This window comes from Somniosus microcephalus, chromosome 15, assembly GCF_052327205.1.
Source record: "Somniosus microcephalus isolate GS21.2 chromosome 15, FLI_Smic_1.0, whole genome shotgun sequence".
In the NCBI taxonomy this organism is placed as follows: domain Eukaryota; kingdom Metazoa; phylum Chordata; class Chondrichthyes; order Squaliformes; family Somniosidae; genus Somniosus; species Somniosus microcephalus.
The window spans coordinates 23,187,754-23,212,348 of NC_141001.1; the positions used below are offsets into that span (position 1 = coordinate 23,187,754).

Here is a 24,595-nt window from a genome sequence, read left to right on the forward strand (position 1 = left end):
TTTCCCCCCTCCCCCCTCCCTTTCCCCCCCTTCCCCCTCCCTTTCCCCCCCTCCCCCCCTCCCTTTCACCCCCTCCCCCTCCCTTTCCCCCCTCCCCCCTCCCTTTCCCCCCTCCCCCCTCCCTTTCCCCCCCCTCCCCCTCCCTTTCCCCCCCTCCCCCCTCCCTTTCCCCCCCTCCCTTTCCCCCCCTCCCCCCTCCCTTTCCCCCCCTCCCCCCTCCCTTTCCCCCCCCTCCCCCTCCCTTTCCCCCCCTCCCTTTCCCCCCTCCCTTTCCCCCCCTCCCCCTCCCTTTTCCCCCCCTCCCCCCTCTCCCTTCCCCCCCTCCCCCCTCTCCCTTTCCCCCCCTCCCCCCTCCTTTTCCCCCCTCCCCCCCTCCCTTCCCCCCCCTCCCCTCCTTCCCCCCCCTCCCCCCTCCTCCCCCCTCCTTTCCCCCCTCCCCCTCCCTTTCCCCCCTCCCCCTCCCTTTCCCCCCCTCCCCCCTCCCTTTCCCCCCCCTCCCCCCTCCCTTTCCCCCCCTCCCCCCTCCCTTTCCCCACCCCTCCCCCCTCCCTTCCCCCCCTCCCCCCTTCTTTCCCCCCTCCCCCCCCTTTCCCCCCCTCCCCCCCTCCCTTCCCCCCTCCCTTTCCCCCCCTCCCTTTCCCCCCCTCCCTTCCCCCCCTCCCTTCCCCCCCTCCCTTTCCCCCCCCTCCCCTCCCTTTCCCCCTCCCCCCCCTCCCCCCCTTTCCCCCCCTTTCCCCCCCTCCCCCCTCCCTTCCCCCCCTCCCCCCCCTCCCCCTCCCTTTCCCCCCCTCCCCCCTCTCCCTTTCCCCCCCTCCCTTTCCCCCCCTCCCCCCTCCCCCCTCCCTTTCCCCCCTCCCCCCTCCCTTTCCCCCCCTCCCCTCCCTTTCCCCCCCCTCCCCCCTCCCTTTCCCCCCCCTCCCTTTCCCCCCCTCCCTTTTCCCCCCTCCCTTTCCCCCCCTCCCCCTCCCTTTCCCCCCTCCCCCCTCCCTTTCCCCCCTCCCCCCCCGCTTTCCCCCCCTCCCCCTCCCTTTCCCCCCTCCCCCCTCCCTTTCCCCCCCCTCCCCCCTCCCTTCCCCCCCTCCCCCCTCCCTTTCCCCCTCCCTTTCCCCCCCCTCCCCCCCTCCCTTCCCCCCCTCCCTTTCCCCCCCCTCCCCCTCCCTTTCCCACCCCCCTCCCCCCTCCCTTCCCCCCCTCCCTTCCCCCCCCTCTCCCCCCTCCCTTTCCCCCCCTCCCCCACTCCCTTCCCCCCCTCCCCCCTCCCTCCCTTTCCCCCCCTCCCCCCCTCCCTTTCCCCCCCCTCCCTTCCCCCCCTCCCCCCCTCCCTTTCCCCCCTCCCCCCCCCTCCCCCCTCCCCCTCCCTTCCCCCCTCCCCCCTCCTTCCCCCCCCCTCCCCCTTTCCCCCCCTCCCCCCTCCCTTTCCCCCCTCCCTTCCCCCCTTCTCCCCCCTCCCCCCTCCCTTTCCCCCCCTCCCTTCCCCCCCTCCCTTTCCCCCCCCTCCCCCCCTCCCCCCTCCCTTTCACCCCCCTCCCCCCCCTCCCTTTCCCCCCCTCCCTCCCCTCCCTTTCCCCCCCTCCCTCCCCTCCCTTTCCCCCCTCCCTCCCCTCCCTTTCCCCCCCTCCCTCCCCTCCCTTTCCCCCCCTCCCTTTCCCCCCTCCCTTCCCCCCTCCCCCCCTCCCCCTCCCATTCCCCCCTCCCCCCTCCCTTTCCCCCCCTCCCCCCCTCCTTTCCCCCCTCCCCCCCTCCCCCCTCCCTTTCCCCCCCTCCCCCCTCCCTTTCCCCCCCTCCCCCCCTCCCTTTCCCCCCCCTCCCCCCATCCCCCCCTCCCCCCCATCCCTTTCCCCCCCTCACTTTCCCCCCCCCTCCCTTTCCCCCCCTCCCTTTCCCCCCCCTCCCTTTCCCCCCTCCCTTTCCCCCCCCTCCCTTTCCCCCCCTCCCTTTCCCCCCTCCCTTTCCCCCCTCCCTTTCCCCCCCCTCCCTTTCCCCCCTCCCTTTCCCCCCTCTCTTTCCCCCCAGTCGCTCTCTCTCTTCCCCCCAGTCGCTCTCTCTCTTCCCCCCAGTTGCTCTCTCTCTTCCCCCCCAGTCGCTCTCTTCCCCCCCGTCGCTCTCTCTCTTCCCCCCCAATCGCTCTCTCTCTTCCCCCCCAGTCACTCTCTCTCTTCCCCCCAGTCGCTCTCTCTCTTCCCCCCCGTCGCTCTCTCTCTTCCCCCCCATTTGCTCTCTCTCTCTTCCTCCCCAGTCGCTCTCTCTCTCTTCCTCCCCATTCGCTCTCTCTCTCTTCCCCCCCAGTCGCTCTCTCTCTCTCTCTCTCTTCCAACAACATGCCCTCGAAAAAGCCTCGGCACCGCTGGGCACTCCTGCTAGTCTATATATATAAAGCGGTCGATCTGTCTGTCCTTCTGTCTGTCTGTCCTCGGGTGTGCGTCTGTCCGGCTATGCGCTCGAAAGTTATACCGCGTACCTACACGCACGTTACCTCCGAAGAAAACTTACGCTTCCGGGACACTGCTAAGCATATTTACTTTTCGGTCGGATGAAAATTGTTCGCAGCCTTTTGCAAAAAACCTTCAAAATTAAACTCATTATCTGCTAGCATTGATTGACTGACGTCAAGGTTCGACCAATCCTGTGCCCTCACGATTGACCAATCCTACAGTACGGTCCCCTGATGGTTATCCAATCGGTGTGTGTGTGTGTGGGCGGGACTAATCGTTTTCATCTCGGGGATCTGGCAGCCATTGTTTTAGTGCCATGACTTCAGCTTCCAGCTCAAACTACTTTGAAAGTTAGTATCTCTTTTAAAAATAACATAAGATTTACCAAAAACGTTTTATAAGTACTTTCACTTTCATCTTTCAAGGTATTAAGTGTGTGTGTGGGCGGGACTAATCGTTTTCATCTCAGGGATCTGCCAGCCATTCTTTCACTGCTTGCAGCTCAAACTACTCTCCTTATCCAGCTTTGAAAAAGTTAGTTTCTCTTTTAAAAATAACATAAGATTTACCAAAAATGTTTTATAAGTACTTTCACTTTCATCTTTCAAGGTATTAAAAGGTAGAAATTTTGCCCGGCACCAGATTCACAAAGGGACACAGACAGGGCCCTAAAGCCTGGGACTCGATTTAAAATGTTGCCCGGCATCAGATTCACAAAGGGACACAGACAGGGCCCCAAAGCCTGGCACTCGATTTAAACCGCCCGCCCCAAAACAGCCCTGGCAAAGCTGGGCTCCCCCAGCTAGTATATTAATATTACAATACACTATTGCTGGGGCTCAGCAGTCAGCATGCACGTTTACGCGTAAGGAGCACTGGTGTCTATTTTTCCCTGCGGCCCCATTTTTTGCTCTATTATTTCTTTCCTGCCTGTACCATTGGTCGAGGGGATGATGGCCAATGCATTGCCCAAAATAGCTAGAGGAAAAGATTTCAAACCCCAAGGTGAGCTTTGCCTGGCAACTGTCCAGTGAGCACCCAGACAAAAGAAAGACTTGCATTTCTATAGCACCTTTTACGACCTCAGGATATCCAAAGCACTTTACAGCCAATGAAGTACTTTTGAACTGTAGTCATTGTTGTAATGTAGGAAACATGGCAACAATTTGCGCACTGCAGGATCCCACATACAGCAATGTGATAAATGACATGACAATCTGCTTTAGTGTTGATGGTTGAGGGATAAATATTGGCAGGACATTGAGGAGAACACAACTGCTCTGCTTCGAAATAGTTGTGTGGGATCTTTTACGTCCAGATGGTTTAACGTCTTATCTGAAAGGCGGCACCTCTGACAGTGCAGCGCCCCCTCAGTGCTACACTGAAGTGTCTGCCTTGATTATGTGGTGAAGTCTCTGGAGTGAGACTTGTACCCACGACCTTCTAACTCAGAGACCAGATGCTAGCACTGAGCTACAGCAGACACATTGAGAGGCAAATCCACCCTGGTATTTCCATGAATTGTTGCTGATTTAAGAGTTTGACATGTTCTCAATGACGGGTTTTTTCGGGTGCAGTTGCCAGGCGGTGATGTTCTCTCTTTTTTTTCAGATTGGCTGATTGTGGTGGCGATAGCTGTGTCACTTCTCATCATTGTAATTGGCGGAGTGGTGATCATATACAGCAAAAGGTAGGCCTGCCGCAACTCTGTGTAACCAGGCAGCCCTCCCTCAGGTACCCAGGGTCTGCCCGACAAGGCAGCAGCAGAGGCACAGTGTGCCACCTACACTGGCACGCACGTCCTGTGACTGGGGGGGGAATAAGAGATGGAGACAGGCAGCCAGAGGTTTTTCGTCTCTGATAGTTGAACGTGCCGAATCATGAGATCAAGCTCTGCGATGAGTGTTGGTTGGCTCAATTTTCAAAGCCATTTGAACATTGTGAGTTCGAATTGACCGGGTGCCAAAGCAATGCTCATAAACTGGGGCTCAACAGCCTAGAAGAGCTCATCAAACACTTCCCCTCCACTGCTCCAATGATGGCTGGTAGCACTGAGATCCACACAGAGGCACTGCCTGCACGGAGTCACTGACAAGAGGGGGACAATGATCAGTAACTGATGATGATATAACACTCGCTGATCATTTCAGAGAAAATGTGGCACTCTGTGTGGCCTGGACACTCTATGATGACTGGGCTCTCTATGATACCTGGGCCCTCTATGATATCTGGGCACTCTATGGTACCTTGGCACTCAGTGATACCTGGGCACTTTATGATATCTGGGCACTCTATGGTACCTTGGCACTCTGTGAAACCTGGGCACTCTATGATATCTGGGCACTCTATGGTACCTGGGCACTCTATGGCACCTGGGCACTCTGTGATGACTGGGCACTCTGTGAAACCTGGGCACTCTATGATATCTGGGCACTCTGTGATACCTGGGCACTCTGTGATACCTGGGCACTCTATGATATCTGGGCACTCTATGGTACCTGGGGCACTCTATGGTACCTGGGCACTCTATGGTACCTGGGCACTCTATGATGACTGGGCACTCTATGATACCTGGGCACTCTGTGATGACTGGGCACTCTGTGATACCTGGGCACTCTATGATATCTGGGCACTCGATGGTACCTGGGGCACTCTATGGTACCTGGGCACTCTATGATGACTGGGCACTCTATGATACCTGGGCACTCTATGATACCTGGGCACTCTGTGATGACTGGGCACTCTGTGATACCTGGGCACTCTTCTTAGGCAGTCCCTCGGAACCGAGGATGACTTGCTTCCACATTAAAAATGAGTTCTCAGGTGACTGATGAGTCCAATGCAGGACCAACAGTCTCTGTCACAGATGGGGCAGACGCTGGTTGAAGGGGCGGGTGGGTGGGGTGCTTGGGTTGACGTGCGCACCTTGCGCTGCCTGTGCTTGGCTTCCACTTGCTCCCGGCGAAGAGACTCGAGGTGTTCGGTGCCTTCTCGGATGCTTCTCCTCCACTTTGTGCGGTCTTGGGCCAGGGATTACCAGGTGTCAGTGGGGATGTTGCACTTTTTCAAGGAGGCTTTGAAGGCGTCTTTGAAGCGTTTCCTCTGCCCACCTGGGGCTCCCTTGCCGTGTCGGAGCTCTGAGTAGAGCGCTTGTTTTGGGAGTCTCGTATCGGGCATGCAGACAATGCGACCCGCCCATCGGAGCTGATCGAGCGTAGTCAAAGCTTCGATGCTGGGGATGTTGGCCTGAGCAAGAACACTGACGTTGGTGCGCCTATCCTGCCAATGGATTTGCAGGATCTTGCGGAGGCAGCACTGGTGGTACCTCTCTCCAGTGCTTTGAGGTGCCTGCTGTACATGGTCCATGTCTATGAGGCATACAGCAGGACGGGTATCACTGCTGCTCTGTAGACCATGAGCTTAGTACCGGGTTTGAGGACCTGGGCTTAGAAATTCGGTGGCGCCCCCAAGCTCGCCTGGGCGCCGGAAGTCCCGCCACGGAAGCAGCCGATTGCGCCAGCGCGATATTCAGTTTCAGCACCCCAAACGGAAGCGGGGCGCTGCTCGAGGCGCCCCGTGTCCCTCTTGGGGCGCTGAAACTGAATATCGCAGCGCAACGTGCCGCAGCGCCACACGCTGTGGCACGGCGCGCTGCGGTACTGCAGGCCTTCCTGCCCTTCTTAAAGGGGAGCGGCCTGCACCAGCGCGATCAGAGATCGTGAGTGCCGGCAAAAGAGCCCGGCACCGAGGAGAGGTGCTGGGCTCTTGGGACACATCCGGCAGTGCCCGGCGGGGGGGGGGGGGGCAGAGGAGGCCGGGGACGCCGGCGCGAGGAGGTGCTGGCAGGCAGCCAGCAAAAAAATGGCCGCCCGCACCTCCCTTTAATTAGTGCCACAACCACTGCAGGTCGGCCCCCCTGAACCGGTCGCAGATTGCGACCGGCGTTACAGCGGGGGGCGCGAACCAATATCGCGATCGGGGCGGTAGCGGGGCGCTGCGCACACCGATGATGTCATCGGTGGCGGCGCAGCGCTACAGGCTAACGCCGCCATTAGCGCCCCACTAAATGTCGTGGGGGGTATGGCCAGTGGCGCTAAAGCCACTAAGTGCCCTCTTTGGGCGCTAACTGCTGGCACAGCCCACCGAATTTCTAGGCCCTGGTCTTCAAACACTCTCTTCCTCAGGCGATAGAAGGTTGCACTGGCACACTGAAGGCGGTGTTGGACTTCGTCGTCGACGTCTGCCCTTGTTGACAGTAGGCTCCTGAGGTACGGAAAGTGGTCCACATTGTCCAAGGCCTTGTCGTGGATTTTGATAATCGGGGGGCAGTACTGAGTGGTGGGGGCAGGTTGGTAGAGGACCTTTGTCTTACGGATGTTTAGTGTAAGGCCCATGCTCTCGTACGCTTCGATGAAGGTGTTGACGATGGTTTGGAGTTTGACTTCCGAGTGAGCGCAGATGCAAGCGTCGTCTGCATACTGTAATTCAACGACAGAGGATGGGACGACCTTGGATCTGGACTGGAGGCGACGGAGGTTGAACAGTTTCCCGTTTGTTCTGTAAATTAGCTCCACTCCACCCAGGAGCGAGGATGATATCTGGGCACACTGTGATAACTGGGCACACTGTGATATCTGGGCTCTCAGTGATACCTGGGCACTCAGTGATACCTGGGCACCCTGTGATACCTGGGCACACTGTGATACCTGGGCACTCAGTGATAACTGGGCTCACTATGATACCTGGGCACACTGTGATACCTGGACACTCAGTGATTCCTGGGCACACTGTGATACCTGGGCACACTGTGATACCTGGGCTCTCAGTGATACCTGGGCACACTGTGATACCTGGGCACTCAGTGATACCTGGGCACACTGTGATACCTGGGCACACTGTGATACCTGGGCTCTCAGTGATACCTGGGCACACTGTGATATCTGGGCACACTGTGATACCTGGGCACACTGTAATACCTAGGCATTCTGTGATACCTGGGCACGCAGTGATACCTGGGCGCACTGTGATACCTGGGCACTCAGTGATACCTGGGCACACTGTGATACCTGGGCACAATGTGATACCTGGGCACTCAGTGATACCTGGGCACACTGTGATACCTGGGCACACTGATACCTGGGCACGCAGTGATACCTGGGCACTCAGTGATACCTGGGCACTCAGTGATAACTGGGCACTCTGTGATACCTGGGCACACTGTGATACCTGGGCACACTGTGATACCTGGGCACACTGTGATACCTGGGCTCTCAGTGATACCTGGGCATACTGTGATACCTGGGCACACTGTGATACCTGGGCTCTCAGTGATACCTGGGCACACTGTGATACCTGGGCTCTCAGTGATACCTGGGCACACTGTGATACCTGGGCACACTGTGATACCTGGGCACTCAGTGATACCTGGGCACACTGAGATACCTGGGCAATCTGTGATACCTGGGCACACTGTGATACCTGGGCACACTGTGATACCTAGGCACTCTGTGATACCTGGGCACACTGTGATATCTGGGCACACTGTGATACCTGGGCACACTGTAATACCTAGGCATTCTGTGATACCTGGGCACGCAGTGATACCTGGGCGCACTGTGATACCTGGGCACTCAGTGATACCTGGGCACACTGTGATACCTGGGCACAATGTGATACCTGGGCACTCAGTGATACCTGGGCACACTGTGATACCTGGGCACACTGATACCTGGGCACGCAGTGATACCTGGGCACTCAGTGATACCTGGGCACTCAGTGATAACTGGGCACTCTGTGATACCTGGGCACACTGTGATACCTGGGCACACTGTGATACCTGGGCACACTGTGATACCTGGGCTCTCAGTGATACCTGGGCATACTGTGATACCTGGGCACACTGTGATACCTGGGCTCTCAGTGATACCTGGGCACACTGTGATACCTGGGCTCTCAGTGATACCTGGGCACACTGTGATACCTGGGCACACTGTGATACCTGGGCACTCAGTGATACCTGGGCACACTGAGATACCTGGGCAATCTGTGATACCTGGGCACACTGTGATACCTGGGCACACTGTGATACCTAGGCACTCTGTGATACCTGGGCACACTGTGATACCTGGGCACACTGTGATACCTGGGCTCTCAGTGATACCTGGGCACACTGTGATACCTGGGCACACTGAGATACCTGGGCAATCTGTGATACCTGGGCACACTGTGATACCTGGGCACTGTGTGATACCTGGGCACACTGTGATACCTAGGCACTCTGTGATACCTGGGCACACTGTGATACCTGGGCACCCTGTGATACCTGGGCACTCTGTGATACCTGGGCACACTGTGATACCTGGGCACACTGTGATACCTGGGCTCTCAGTGATACCTGGGCACACTGTGATACCTGGGCTCTCAGTGATACCTGGGCACACTGAGTTACATGGGCAATCTGTGATGCCTGGGCTCTCAGTGATACCTGGGCACACTGTGATACCTGGGCACACTGTGATACCTGGGCACTCAGTGATACCTGGGCACACTGTGATACCTGGGCACACTGTGATACCTGGGCACTAAGTGATACCTGGGCACACTGAGATACCTGGGCACTCTGTGATACCTGGGCACTCTGTGATACCTGGGCACACTGTGATACCTGGGTACACTGTGATACCTGGGCACACTGTGATACCTGGGCACTGTGTGATACCTGGGCACACTGTGATACCTGGGCACACTGTGATACCTGGGCACACTGTGATACCTGGGCTCTCAGTGATACCTGGGCATACTGTGATACCTGGGCACACTGTGATACCTGGGCTCTCAGTGATACCTGGGCACACTGTGATACCTGGGCACACTGTGATACCTGGGCACTCAGTGATACCTGGGCACACTGAGATACCTGGGCAATCTGTGATACCTGGGCACACTGTGATACCTGGGCACACTGTGATACCTAGGCACTCTGTGATACCTGGGCACACTGTGATACCTGGGCACCCTGTGATACCTGGGCACTCTGTGATACCTGGGCACACTGTGATACCTGGGCACACTGTGATACCTGGGCTCTCAGTGATACCTGGGCACACTGTGATACCTGGGCTCTCAGTGATACCTGGGCACTCTGTGATACCTGGGCACACTGTGATACCTGGGTACACTGTGATACCTGGGCACACTGTGATACCTGGGCACTGTGTGATACCTGGGCACACTGTGATACCTAGGCACTCTGTGATACCTGGGCACTCAGTGATAACTGGGCACTCTGTGATACCTGGGCACACTGTGATACCTGGGCACACTGTGATACCTGGGCTCTCAGTGATACCTGGGCATACTGTGATACCTGGGCACACTGTGATACCTGGGCTCTCAGTGATACCTGGGCACACTGTGATACCTGGGCTCTCAGTGATACCTGGGCACACTGTGATACCTGGGCACACTGTGATACCTGGGCACTCAGTGATACCTGGGCACACTGAGATACCTGGGCAATCTGTGATACCTGGGCACACTGTGATACCTGGGCACACTGTGATACCTAGGCACTCTGTGATACCTGGGCACACTGTGATACCTGGGCACCCTGTGATACCTGGGCACTCTGTGATACCTGGGCACACTGTGATACCTGGGCACACTGTGATACCTGGGCTCTCAGTGATACCTGGGCACACTGTGATACCTGGGCACCCTGTGATACCTGGGCACTCTGTGATACCTGGGCACTCTGTGATACCTGGGTACACTGTGATACCTGGGCACACTGTGATACCTGGGCACACTGTGATACCTGGGCACACTGTGATACCTGGGCACACTGTGATACCTGGGCACTCAGTGATACCTAGGCACACTGTGATACCTGGGCACACTGTGATACCTGGGCACTCTGTGATACCTGGGCACTCAGTGATACCTGGGCACACTGTGATACCTGGGCACTCAGTGATACCTGGGCACACTGTGATACCTGGGCACTCAGTGATACCTGGACACACTGTGATACCTGGGCACACTGTGATACCCAGACGCTGTATGATACCTGGGCACTCTATGATACTTGGGCACTCTATGATGACTGGGCACCCTGTGATTCTTGTTGTTGGAATAACTAATCCTTGTTCACTGTTGACTTGTCTTATATTCTGATTAATTGTTGATTTTTATCACCAATTGCATTGTTTGTTGTAATAAACGTATGGTTAAAATGTCTTATAATAACTGAACTGCGGTGACCCTACATTTTTTTGTCAGATTATGTGGAAGGAAGAAAAGCCTGGTGATAACCAGGAAAAGAGAGGATAGTGCAGCCATCGTGGAGAATGGGAATGGGAGAGACTTCGAAGAAGGTGACCTGAAAGCCAACATAAAGAGATCAGATGAATGGATCCAGCTGATGAATAAAGATAATGTGGAGGTTGTGCCTGAATCGGCAGAAGCTGCCAGGTTAATGAGTGGGAATGAATCAGGAGAACAGTCCAACAGAGAGAGGAAGGTGGCCACACAGAAGGAAGAGGACAAGAGCTAGGTGGAGAAGGAGGTGGCAGTGAGGCACTGCTCCTCTCGTCTCTGCACTCTTTATATGTCACTGACTCAATACAAACGTATTAAATGTGTCTGTCAGCCCTTTGATTAGCTCTGTGTAACATCCTCTAAAGTTCTTCAAATGCCAATGTTTATGATGCCTGCTCGAAGCACCATCATATCTTCATAAGAAGAGGCCATTTCATCCGTGTGTCAAACGATATCGTTCTCGTGTCAGACTATTTCACCCTCATGTCGACCATGTTGCTCTTGTGTTGGACTGTTTTGCTCTCGTGTCAGCCCGTATTGCTCTCATATCAGAATGTGCCTCTCTCGTGTCCGACTGTGCCTCTCTCGTGTCGGACTGTGCCTCTCTCGTGTCGGACTGTGTCACTCTCATGTCGGACTGTGTCACTCTCATGTCAGACTGTGCCTCTCGTGTCGGACTGTGCCTCTCTCGTGTCGGATTGTGTCGCTCTCATGTCGGACTGTGCTTCTCTCGTGTCGGACTGTGCCTCTCTCATGTCGGACTGTGTCGCTCTCATGTCGGACTGTGCCTCTCTCGTGTCGGATTGTGTCGCTCTCTTGTCGGACTGTGCCTCTCTCGTGTCAGACTGTGCCTCTCTCATGTCGGACTGTGTCGCTCTCGTGTCAGACTGTGTCACTCTCATGTCAGACTGTGCCTCTCGTGTCAGACTGTGCCTCCCTCGTGTCGGACTGTGTCGCTCTCATGTCGGACTGTGCCTCTCTCGTGTCGGACTGTGCCTCTCTCGTGTTGGACTGTGCCTCTCTCATGTCGGACTGTGTCACTCTCATGTCAGACTGTGCGTCTCGTGTCAGACTGTGCCTCCCTCGTGTCGGATTGTGTCACTCACGTGTCCGACTGTGCCTCTCTCGTGTCCGACTGTGCCTCTCTCGTGTCCGACTGTGCCTCTCTCGTGTCAGACTGTGTAGCTCTCGTGTAGGACTGTGCCTCTCTCGTGTCGGACTGTGCCTCTCTCATGTCGGACTGTGTCGCTCTCATGTCGGACTGTGCCTCTCTCGTGTCAGATTGTGTCACTCACGTGTCCGACTGTGCCTCTCTCGTGTCCGACTGTGCCTCTCTCGTGTCCGACTGTGCCTCTCTCGTGTCAGACTGTGTAGCTCTCGTGTCGGACTGTGCCTCTCTCGTGTCGGACTGTGCCTCTCTCGTGTCCGACTGTGCCTCTCTTGTGTCGGACTGTGCCTCTCTCATGTCCGACTGTGCCTCTCTTGTGTCGGACTGTGCCTCTCTCGTGTCCGACTGTGCCTCTCTCGTGTCGGACTGTGCCTCTCTCGTGTCCGACTGTGCCTCTCTTGTGTCGGACTGTGCCTCTCTCGTGTCCGACTGTGCCTCTCTTGTGTCGGACTGTGCCTCTCTCGTGTCGGACTGTGCCTCTCTCGTGTCGGACTGTGCCTCTCTCGTGTCGGACTGTGCCTCTCTCGTGTCGGACTGTGCCTCTCTCCTGTCGGACTGTGCCTCTCTCGTGTCTGACTGTGCCTCTCTCGTGTCCGACTGTGCCTCTCTCATGTCGGACTGTGCCTCTCTCGTGTCAGACTGTGCCTCTCTCATGTCCGACTGTGCCTCTCTCGTGTCCGACTGTGCCTCTCTCGTGTCCGACTGTGCCTCTCTCATGTCGGACTGTGCCTCTCTCGTGTCAGACTGTGCCTCTCTCGTGTCCGACTGTGCTCTCTCGTGTCAGACTGTGCCTCTCTCGTGTCGGACTGTGCCTCTCTCGTGTCCGACTGTGCCTCTCGTGTCGGAATGTGCCTCTCTCGTGTCGGACTGTGCCTCTCTCGTGTCGGACTGTGCCTCTCTCGTGTCCGACTGTGCCTCTCGTGTCGGAATGTGCCTCTCTCGTGTCAGACTGTGCCTCTCTCATGTCCGACTGTGCTCTCTCATGTCAGACTGTGCCTCTCTCGTGTCGGACTGTGCCTCTCTCGTGTCCGACTGTGCCTCTCGTGTCGGAATGTGCCTCTCTCGTGTCGGACTGTGCCTCTCTCATGTCCGACTGTGCCTCTCTCATGTCCGACTGTGCCTCTCTCGTGTCGGACTGTGCCTCTCTCGTGTCGGACTGTGCCTCTCTCGTGTCGGACTGTGCCTCTCTCGTGTCGGACTGTGTCTCTCTCGTGTCAGACTGTGCCTCTCTCGTGTCGGACTGTGCCTCTCTCATGTCGGACTGTGTCGTTCTCGTGTCAGACTGTGCCTCTCTCGTGTCGGACTGTGTCGCTCTCGTGTCAGACTGTGTCGCTCTCGTGTCAGACTGTGTCGCTCTCGTGTCAGACTGTGTCGCTCTCGTGTCGGACTGTGCCTCTCTCGTGTCGGACTGTGTCGCTCTCGTGTCGGACTGTGCCTCTCTCGTGTCGGACTGTGCCTCTCTCGTGTCGGACTGTGCCGCTTTCGTGTCGGACTGTGCCGCTCTCGTGTCAGACTGTGCCTCTCTCGTGTCGGATTGTGTTGCTCTCGTGTCGGACTGTGCCTCTCTCGTGTCGAACTGTGCCTCTCTCGTGTCGGACTGTGTCTCTGTCGTGTCGGACTGTGCCTCTCTCATGTCGGACTGTGCCTCTCTCGTGTTGGACTGTGTCTCTGTCGTGTCGGACTGTGCCTCTCTCGTGTTGGACTGTGTCTCTGTCGTGTCGGACTGTGTCGCTCTCGTGTCGGACTGTGCCTCTCTCGTGTCCGACTGTGCCTCTCTTGTGTCGGACCCTGCTGTTTGTGTCCTTTTGTGATGTTTTAATGTTAAGTGCTTTCCCCTTTTCCATCAGTTATTTTCTCGCCTTGCTTTAGGTTTCCTCCTAAACAATACTTATCACTCTCTGACTGAGGGGATGATTAGATAAATGCCCATTAAACCAGTCGCTGGGAGCCAAGCAAAAGGGATTTGGGCCATTGGCCTCTCCTCGAATTGTTCCCTTCTTCCTTCAGATGCTCTGCGGGATGAGATGTGCTGAACTGTGAGTGGCACTCATACTGGGGGGAGGGAAAGGTGCAGGTCAGGGCAGCTTTCCTGGCTATGAATGGCTGTGAAGAGAATCAGCTTAAATGCAGACTTAAGTAAGAGCCCGGCATGGGAATTGGCTGCACAACATCTGATTCAGAACTGGGGTCTCTGCTTTTGAACTCTGCCATCTCACCACATCCCATCCGTGTCTACAGCAGTACTTTTCCTTCTTTCTGAAATGATGCTTTACAGAAAGTCGCTGACAAGAGCAATAAAAGAGACAGCTTTAATAGGGACAGAATGGTACTGTGCGTTACAACACCGACTATCCTCCTCTGGATTTGAACCCAGACATCTTGATGTTGTCTGCAAGGACACAGTGAAATGAGTCCAAGAAACTTTAATCCAGTTTTGGCTGTTAATTCACAGCACCATAGTCTCCATGTTTTGGCACAAATTGGCAATCTCCTCAGTAAGACTGCGAGGACAGCAGTGTGCAACTGAAAAACGCAGGGAGCCCTGCTCTGAAGAGACCTTTACAGAATATTGTTGGGACGGTGTAGAGGAAGTTTTATTCAGCACTTCACCCATGCTATACCAAAACTGAAAGTGTTTGGTGGCCAGTGTAGAGTGAACTTTACTCTGGATCTAAGATCTGCTTCAACTGACCTAGAATTCTGAAGTTGGTGTCTGAAATGGTAAAGTGTTCCATTCCCACATCCAATCGGGAAAGTGTTCCATTCCCACATCGGATCGGTAAAGTGTTCCATTCCCACACCCGATCGGTAAAGTGTTCCATTCCCACATCCGATCAGGAAAGTGTTCCATTCCGACATCCGATCGGGAAAGTGTTCCATTCCCACATCCGATCGGGAAAGTGTTCCATTCCCACATCCGATCGGGAAAGTGTTCGATTCCCACATACGATCGGTAAAGTGTTCGATTCCCATATCTGATCGGTAAAGTGTTCCATTCCCACATCCGATCAGTAAAGTGTTCCATTCCCACATCCGATCGGTAAAGTGTTCCATTCCCACATCCGATCGGTAAAGTGTACCATTCTCACACCGGATCAGAAAATGTTCCATTCCCACATCCAATCGGTAAAGTGTTCCATTCCCACACCAGATCGGTAAAGTGTTCCATTCCCACATCCGATCAGGAAAGTGTTCCATTCCCACACCCGATCGGGAAAGTGTTCCATTCTCACATCCGATCGGTAAAGTGTTCCATTCCCACACCAGATCGGGAAAGTGTTCCATTCCCACACCAGATCGGTAAAGTGTTCCATTCCCACATCCGATCGGTAAAGTGTTCCATTCCCACATCCGATCAGGAAAGTGTTCCATTCCCACATCCGATCGGTAAAGTGTTCCATTCCCACATCCGATCGGTAAAGTGTTCGATTCCCACATCCGATAGGTAAAGTGTTCCATTCCCACACCAGATCGGTAAAGTGTTCCATTCCCATATCCGATCGGTAAAGTGTTCCATTCCCACACCAGATCGGGAAAGTGTTCCATTCCCACACCAGATCGGTAAAGTGTTCCATTCCCATATCCGATCGGTAAAGTGTTCCATTCCCACATCCGATCGGTAAAGTGTTCCATTCCCACATCCGATCGGTAAAGTGTTCCATTACCACATCCGATCGGGAAAGTGTTCCATTCCCACATCTGATCGGTAAAGTGTTCCATTCCCACATCCGATCGGGAAAGTGTTCCATTCCCACATCTGATCGGTAAAGTGTTCCATTCCCACATCCGATTGGGAAAGTGTTCCATTCCCACATCCGATCGGTAAAGTGTTCCATTCCCACATCCGATCGGTAAAGTGTTCCATTCCCACACCCGATTGGGAAAGTGTTCCATTCCCACATCCGATCGGTAAAGTGTTCCATTCCCACATCCGATCGGTAAAGTGTTCCATTCCCACATCCGATCGGGAAAGTGTTCCATTCCCACATCCGATCGGTAAAGTGTTCCATTCCCACATCCGATCGGGAAAGTGTTCCATTCCCACACCAGATCGGTAAAGTGTTCCATTCCCACATCCGATCAGTAAAGTGTTCCATTCCCACACCCGATCGGGAAAGTGTTCCATTCCCACATCCGATCAGTAAAGTGTTCGATTCCCACATCCGATCAGCAAAGTGTTCCATTCCCACATCCGATCAGTAAAGTGTTCCATTCCCACATCCGATCGGGAAAGTGTTCCATTCCCACATCCGATCGGTAAAGTGTTCCATTCCCACACCCGATCGGGAAAGTGTTCCATTCCCACATCCGATCGGGAAAGTGTTCCATTCTCACATCCGATCAGCAAAGTGTTCCATTCCCACATCCGATCGGGAAAGTGTTCCATTCCCTCATCCGATCGGTAAAGTGTTCCATTCCCACATCCGATCGGGAAAGTGTTCCATTCCCACATCCGATCGGGAAAGTGTTCCATTCCCACATCCGATCGGTAAAGTGTTCCACTCCCACATCCGATCGGTAAAGTGTTCCATTCCCACACCAGATCGGTAAAGTGTTCGATTCCCACACCAGATCGGTAAAGTGTTCCATTCCCACATCCGATCGGGAAAGTGTTCCATTCCCACATCCGATCGGGAAAGTGTTCCATTCCCACATCCGATCGGTAAAGTGTTCCACTCCCACATCCGATCGGTAAAGTGTTCCATTCCCACACCAGATCGGTAAAGTGTTCGATTCCCACACCAGATCGGTAAAGTGTTCCATTCCCACATCCGATCGATAAAGTGTTCCATTCTCACATCCGATCGGTAAGGTGTTCCATTCTCATCATCAATTTGAGGAACACAAAATCCATCCATAAATTTAATAAAATAGCAAAGAGCAGTGTGTGTGATGGAATTGTGTATTGATAGTTTTTTTAAACTATTTTAGTTTTAATAACCGCATGTAATATTGTACACTGCCAGTCTAGGCCGCAATGTGTTGGAACTCCATATGCTACACCATCAGAGCCTTGTGGAGAATCCCATCACCTCAGGATCGGGCACTACAGAAGAGTGTAGCTCATGCTGTTTGCCGTTTCCTTGAGCCTCAGGGGCAGATGCATCTAATCCACAGGCTGTCTTTAGCCACCACTAAAGCTGCTCCTTGATGAGCTAGCAAGAGTCATAATTCGAGCTGGATTGGCTAGGTGATGTCAGCATTCACAGCCTGCCAGCCATCCCACCCTACTCCTCCCCCACTCCCCCTCTTCCCACCCTCCCCTTCTCCCACTGACAGCCTTCCCACCTTCCCCCTCCCCCACTCCCAGTCTTCCCAAATCCTCCTCCCACACTCCCAGTCTTCCCACTCTCTCCCTCCCCCACTCCCAGTCTTCCCACCATCCTTCTCCCATATTCCCAGTCTTCCCACTCTCTCCTTCCCACACTCCCAGTCTTCCCACCTTCCCCTCCCCCACTTCTAGTCTTCCCACGCTCGCCTTCCCACACTTCCAGTCTTCCCACTCTCTCCCTCCCCCACTCCCAGTCTTCCCACCTTCCCCCTCCCCCACTCCCAGTCTTCCCACTCTATCCCTCCCCCACTCCCAGTCTTCCCACCCTCCCACTCCCCACTGACAGCCTTCCCACCTTCTCCCTCCTGCACTGATGGCCATCCCCCTCTCTCACTCACAGTCTTCCCACCCTCCTCCTCCTCCTCCCCCACTGCCGGCCATCCCACCCTCCTCCTCCCCCACTGTTTAATAGTGTCTTTCTGTCATTTTGAATGTGAATGGGCGGTTTGACTTTATTAAACTCTGGTCTCCCTGGTGAATCAGTGGTACGCAGAACATCCTCTTCCTCAGATCTACTTGCAGTGTAGGAATAGTGACATCTGTGAGCATAAATTGCAAGCTCGTGTGATGAAAGCAGGTGCAAGGTTATCGGTGATGTGACTGGGAGGAGAGTATTGTAACAAGTTACTTTTTACAGGGAGATGCCCACCTGTTCACTGCATTGTATATATTATTTAGTTCATCCCAGATACAGGGTGTTAAGTCTGTGGGTTGTATTATAAATAATCACAGACTCCACTGTTAACAGAATAAAACACGTCTTTACTATTCAGCGGCTCGGGCGATTCTGCCCTAGTTAACGTATCACAACCCTTATATACTGGTGTGGTCACTATCGGTATTACAGTATACATGAGCCAATAGATAGTGCCACCCTAAAGTAGTGCTCTTAAAGGCGAACGGTTACATTCTATAGTTCCCTTAAAGGTAAACGGTTACATACACAACACTCCTCCCTTCCTAGCTTATTACTTACAGAATCCCGTTAAACATACAATCTTCAACTTTATATAAACAGTTTGCAGATATACTCTCGATGGAGTCAACGTCATATAACAATTTACAGATATACTCTCAATGGAGTCAACGTCATATAACAGTTTACAAACATACTCTCAGTGGAATCAGTTTACAGGTTCAGTCTCTGTGGGAACAGTTCATAAATTCAGTCTCTGGTATTAATTCGTTCCAGACAGCATCCTCCATAGCCTTTTTTTTTTTTTTTTTTTTTTAACAGCTTGTACTTTCGTCCTGTTGAACCAGCAGTGCGGACTTATACAACCCACTGGCTGTCTTGATAATGTCCCTGGATTTTTTTTTACAAATTTAGCACCTTTCGTAGTGTTCGGACTGAGGTAGTAGAAGTAATAATATTTTAAACAGTTATTATTTTCTGCTTCTTCTTTTTCTTTTCTGCCTTTTTGAAACTCTCCGAGCTCTTTTCCCGGCTGCCATCTGTAGCGCCACCAACTCTCTATGTTCCTTAGACCTTAAGTGCTTCCTCAGGATTTCAGCACTTTGGGAGTTCCCATCACAATTTGGGCAGACCACATCCTCATAACATTCGGTGTCACTCAACAGGTCAAAACCCTTCTTCAAGCAATCATATTCATCCTGCTCTTCCTCGGATGTCTGCCCTTCCTTCCCTCCTGGCCTCATTTGTGCGTTCAATCCTTTCCCTTCCTTCAGGGATTTCGTTATCAGGCTATTTAATCCTTCTACTGAAGTAGCTGTTTCCCCATTCTCCTGTTCCCCTGGACGTAATTCAGCGTACTCCTCCATTTCATCCATCATTTTCTCCAATGCTTTCATCTTCTCTTCCTCTTGTACTTTGGCTTCCAGTGCTTGGAGAAGTTGCGCCTCGATGCTCTCTAGCTCATGTTCAGGGCCCATTCCCAGTTGAAACTGTTCTTCAAGTCGGTCAACCTCGGTAATTGCCGCCTCATATTTGTCTTGGGCTTCCTTCCATATTTTTATGAGTTCTGCCATGTCTTTCACCTCTACATCCTCATCTATGTATGGAACTTCTACCGATGAGTCTGTCTTGGCCCTGAGCTCCTCAAGAATTTCCTGCAGCCTTTGGACTTCTTGCTCATGTTCAACCTTTAGTTGCTCATATACTTCCAACGAAACTAGCTTTTCGGAGGTTGCTGAGTTAATCCCCTCCAGAATTGTAGTCTGGGCCTGTTCATACTGTTTTTTCAACTTCTCGCACTCTGCTTGTAAGGAGTCGTAGAGAAGAACTGGAATAAAATCCTGGCTTCCTGAAGATTCCTCTTCATTTGTTTCTTTCGCAATTTCCTGTTGGAGTTCAGCCAAGGCTGCTATGCTATCTGCCTCTCGAAGTCTCACTGCCATCAACTCTTCTTTATTCTTGCAGTCCATCTCAGCCATTTCCCGTTTACTTTCATTTAACTGAGTGAGTAGTCCCTTATTTTGGGCTGAGAGATATTGCACCTTCTCATGTAGACCCTTGCACTCCTTCTCTGCTTGACATAGCTGATTACCGCTGATTTGGTTCTGCGTTTCAAGTTCCAACATCCTTTGCTTAGCTTCTTTCAGTTTCGCCCCTATAAGCTCCTCTTGCAACATGGCCACATTATTCTCATCAGGTAAAGAAGCGTTTCTCTTTTCCATGTCCAAGATTTGTTTCTGCATCTCCTTAAGAGCACCCTGTGATTCAACTTCTCTTAACTTTGCCTGCACTAGCTCCGTCTCTAATTGCAGAACAAAATCCTCAGTGCAGCGTGATTTGCCCTTCTGCTGTATCTCTAGATCATGCAAATATTCTAACCCCTGAACATCATCAGGGAGATGTGATCGGTAATTGGTCACGATGGCTCTATGGTCGCTCTCTGCTTGAGCCAGTAGGTTCTGTTGTCTTTCCAGACTCTCCCATTCGGTGTCATAGAACTTTTTCATTGTTTTCATCTCTTGTACGAGGCGGTAACTTAATTGTTCTAATTGTTGTTGTACTTTGAAATAGCGTTGAGTTCGAGCCCGGTGTTCCTCCGTAATGCATATGTCTGTAGCTTGAACAGACTCAGAATTCTCTGTCTTTATGCACGCCATCGATTTTCCAACCTTAGTCCGTGAGTTAATGTTAACCTTGTTTTTCATACATAAGCTGGACTTATCGTCTTCCGGCTCAGAGTCTGAGCTGCTTGTCTGCACCGAGTCCTCACTCGTCATTGCTTGTCGGTAGTGCCATTCCATGTCTATTTTCTTGATCCACTCCCATCCTAGAAGTGGTGGTCCTCCCTCAGGTAGTACGTACAAATTCATTCTTGGGTGTACTTTACCCCTATCTCTCACCTTGACTCTTATTTTCCCCATGGGGTATACGCGATGCCCCGTGTATGTCTGTAATACGAACTTGGTATTTCTTAAGGGTATGTGAGAGAATAGTCGGTGGTAGTCCTTTTGGTTGATGACTGATACAGCTGATCCCGTGTCCAGCTCCATTCGTACTTGGACTCCAGCTATTTTTAGTGTGACCCAGATCGTCTGTAGATCAGTTACTTTACCCACATTGTGGATTCTCAGACTATCCAACTCCTGGCTGTTTGGGTCTGAGTCTGAATTTTGTTCGTCTGAACTCTTTTCAGCCACCTGATGCACCTTGTTGTACTTTTCTTGTGGTGGTGGCTTCCTTTGTTTGTTGGTCTTCTTTCTGGACCTGCATACCTTCGCGATGTGACCCAGTTTGCCACATTTCCTGCACTCTTGATTCTTAAACCAGCACTGATTCTGGTCGTGCGTTGTCTTTCCACAACGGTAGCATTTGGAAATGCTTGCAGTAATTTGATCCTTCAGCACTGCTACGATCTCTTCGAAGGTCTGGTCCACTGGTTTAACTGGTGCTATTAGATGTTTCAAGAGCCCGTATGTTTTTGCTCCCATCGAATTTAACAAAGTTATTGCCTTGGCGTATATGGCTACGCAATATATTCCTATGCGTTCCCCATACGTGGCCCTGTCTTCTATTTCAGCATTAAAATCATTAATATTTCCTCGCTTAGGCATCTTCTTCTCTTTCCGAGAACAGCACAAGTATTTCTTTACTTATTATTAATTTTCTTCTCTTCTTGAGAACACCACAAGTATTGCTTTACTTATTTCTTGTTTCTGAAAATTCTAATTAATTTTCTTCTCTCTTCTTGAGAACACCACAAGTATTGCTTTACTTATTTCTTGTTTCTGAAAATTCTAATTAATTTTCTTCTCTCTTCTTGAGAACACCACAAGTATTGCTTTACTTATTTCTTGTTTCTGAAAATTCTAATTAATTTTCTTCTCTCTTCTTGAGAACACCACAAGTATTGCTTTACTTATTTCTTGTTTCTGAAAATTCTAATTAATTTTCTTCTCTCTTCTTGAGAACACCACAAGTATTGCTGTACTTATACTTATTTTCCCTCTCTTCTTGAGAACACACCAGCCTTTCTGAAAAATCTTATTACTTTCCTGAAATTCTTAATAATTTCCAAGATGGCGGTTTCCCGCTTCTTCCTTCTTCTTCAGCGGTTTCCCCGCGAAAAATGGCGGCTTTCCCGCGCTTCTCGCTCTCCCCGCCCACTTCGATGGCGGTTTTCCCGCGCTTCTCGGCGCTCTCCGCCCACTTCAATGGCGGTTATCACCCGTTCCCCGACGCTGACTTTCAGCCCGAGTGCGGGCCTTATCAGCGGATGCGATCGATGGCCCGGCTGCGCCTTGCACTTGAAAGCGGCCCCCGGCCTCTGGCTCACCCGCTCGCGCGGCTCTTGCTCGCTCCCTCCCGGGCTCTGGCTTACCCGCTCGCGCGTTTCACCGCGGCTCTTATCAGGGATTGCGATCGCCCTGTCTTTGCAGCCAACGCTGCGGCTTACCCACGAGGTTATGGAGGCTTCAGGGTCCTAATGCCTGTCGCTTCCAGCCTGTCGGTTCCAGACTGGTGAGGATTGAAACCTCTCTTCAACGTCCTGTCTTTGGACGAAGCCGCCGTGGAACAACTGCCGCAGGGTTCGAATCCTGACTCGTCGCCAATGTTAAGTCTGTGGGTTGTATTATAAATAATCACAGACTCCACTGTTAACAGAATAAAACACGTCTTTACTATTCAGCGGCTCGGGCGATTCTGCCCTAGTTAACGTATCACAACCCTTATATACTGGTGTGGTCACTATCGGTATTACAGTATACATGAACCAATAGATAGTGCCACCCTAAAGTAGTGCTCTTAAAGGCGAACGGTTACATTCTATAGTTCCCTTAAAGGTAAACGGTTACATACACAACACAGGGGATCGTTGTTTTAATGGTATATTTACTCAGGACCAATTCATGCCCTGTGCGATATTTGATTCATAGAAATAGTTGGATAAAGGAGGGCAATTCCCTACCACTGGGGTGTGTCATTCACTCCTTTCTGCTGGCGATCCTGGGCGTTCGAGGCCTGACAAGTATTTCCCTTAGGCCATCGCTGGCCTTGGGAGCTATTTGGATACATTGCAGAGAAGATGGTAGGTATTTGTCCTTTAGTCACTGAGCAGCAACTTGATGGCACGGTGTGCGTGTGTGAGAAAAAATTGAATGCTTGAATCCTTCAGATGTGTGCTTTCTCAACCCGTACAAAACAAAGCAGTTCACCGGTTCAAATGTGTATGCGTGTCCTGCGACCCCTCTCTTCAAACGGTTTGTAATTCCTCCCCCGCTCTGGATTCCCACTCTGTGCTTTTAGTTTGCCATTGATGTAACCAGAGTGAAGAGTCACACGTGAACAGGACTTAAAAGAGAAAATGACTTGTGTTGTCTAAATTCCTGACGAGACTTGTGAACATCTTAGACTGTACGTGTGGGTTTAATGATGAGCCCTTAGCGCTTGTTTCCTGTTTGGTTTGTTGTATGGAGTCGAGCTAGAGTTACCAACTCTCCAGGATTGCCCCGGAGTCTCCAGGAATTAAAGGTTAATCTCTGGGATGCTGCTGCAAACAACACAGGAGAAAAATCAAAGAGGCATTAAAAAAAATGCTGTTTTTCCCATTTTTTGGGAAAACTTTTGTTTATTAGTTCTAAAAATACTGGAAATGAGAAAAATGGCTATTTGATGACAGCCGGGAATCATCCAATCGGGTAACAAAGAATCTGTTCATTTTCCAATTGGTCTGGAAGGCAGAGCGTAGTGAGGATGGGCATGTGGCGTGACCAATGGCGGGAGCGCAGTGGAGGAAGGTTGGCAGGTCAACGGTAAAACTTGCCGGAATACGACCAACAAGAGCTGGCAACCCTGAATATAACCAAGGTGAGCAGGGGCGACGCACACATGGGTGGGTCAGGAGGGCAGCAGCCTGTCTTCAGTGGATGGAGAACCAGCCCTCCAGTGGACGAGCACCCTGAATATAACCGAGGTGAGCAGGGGCGACGCACACATGGGTGGGTCTGGAGGACACCTGCCTGTCTTCAGTGGATGGAGAGCCAGCCCTCCAGTGGACGAGCACCCTGAATATAACCGAGGTGAGCAGGGGCGACGCACACATGGGTGGGTCTGGAGGACACCTGCCTGTCTTCAGTGGAGCTGGAGAGCCAGTCCTCCAGTGGACGAGCACCGTTCCAATTGGAAAGGTGCAGTGCAAACAGAAACATCTGGACTTGGTCAACGTCTGGAAGTGGGAAAGACAGATTACTGTCTCACGTGGCTTCCTTCAAGACTGCAATTGGTCTAGGGCACTCAGCCCTTAGGGAAGACTCAGTGCCGTGCTGTTGTTTTATTCCTGTGTGTCTGCCACACATTCACTAAACACCATTCCAACGCCAGGTCACGACACATGTGCACAGCGTGCTACTGATATACAGGAGCATAACATCATAACTTCACTCTACTTTGGCTCCTCAAGCCCAATAGTAGTCTCCTAGAAATTATAAACTGAAGTCTGAGAGTCTCGGGTAGATTTATATTTGTGCGATAGTGTAAAATGGGTGATAGCGAGTCGGCAGCCCATTTACATCACTCCCGATTTTTATTTCCCCTAAAGTCAACGGAAATTGAAGTCAACATAAATAAAACTCAGAGGAGATGTAAAATGGGCTGCCGACTCGCTATCGCCCGCTTTACACTATTGCACAAAGTCAAAATCTAACCCTCTGAGTTTTGGAAAGTACAGTCTAAGGGTAAGTTAGAGACTTCCTCACAGAAGCAGATTGATGCAGGGACCTAGGAGACTCATGCCTAGGGGCGGCAGCCAAATATTGGGCACCCACCAGGGGCCCCATTGAAGGATGGGGCCTAATGTATTGTGATGGGATTTCCTTTCCTATAAATGCAGTGAGTAAGCATTGTATGGGCCTATTTCCACATGCATTTTACCA

At 52.3% G+C, this 24,595-nt stretch overlaps 1 protein-coding gene across 1 annotated transcript in view; it reads left to right on the top strand.

Annotated features, from left to right (window-relative positions):
* The window catches only part of LOC147106577 (uncharacterized), an 89,259-nt gene extending 78,185 nt beyond the window's left edge, over window positions 1-11,074 (top strand). The window contains exons 6-7 of the mRNA XM_086007550.1: window positions 4,044-4,122; window positions 10,713-11,074. Of these exons, the coding sequence (XP_085863676.1) occupies window positions 4,044-4,122; window positions 10,713-10,986 (353 nt within the window). The 3' untranslated portion in view covers window positions 10,987-11,074. The remainder of the gene's footprint in view (window positions 1-4,043; window positions 4,123-10,712) is intronic.
* Window positions 11,075-24,595: the final 13,521 nt, after the last annotated feature.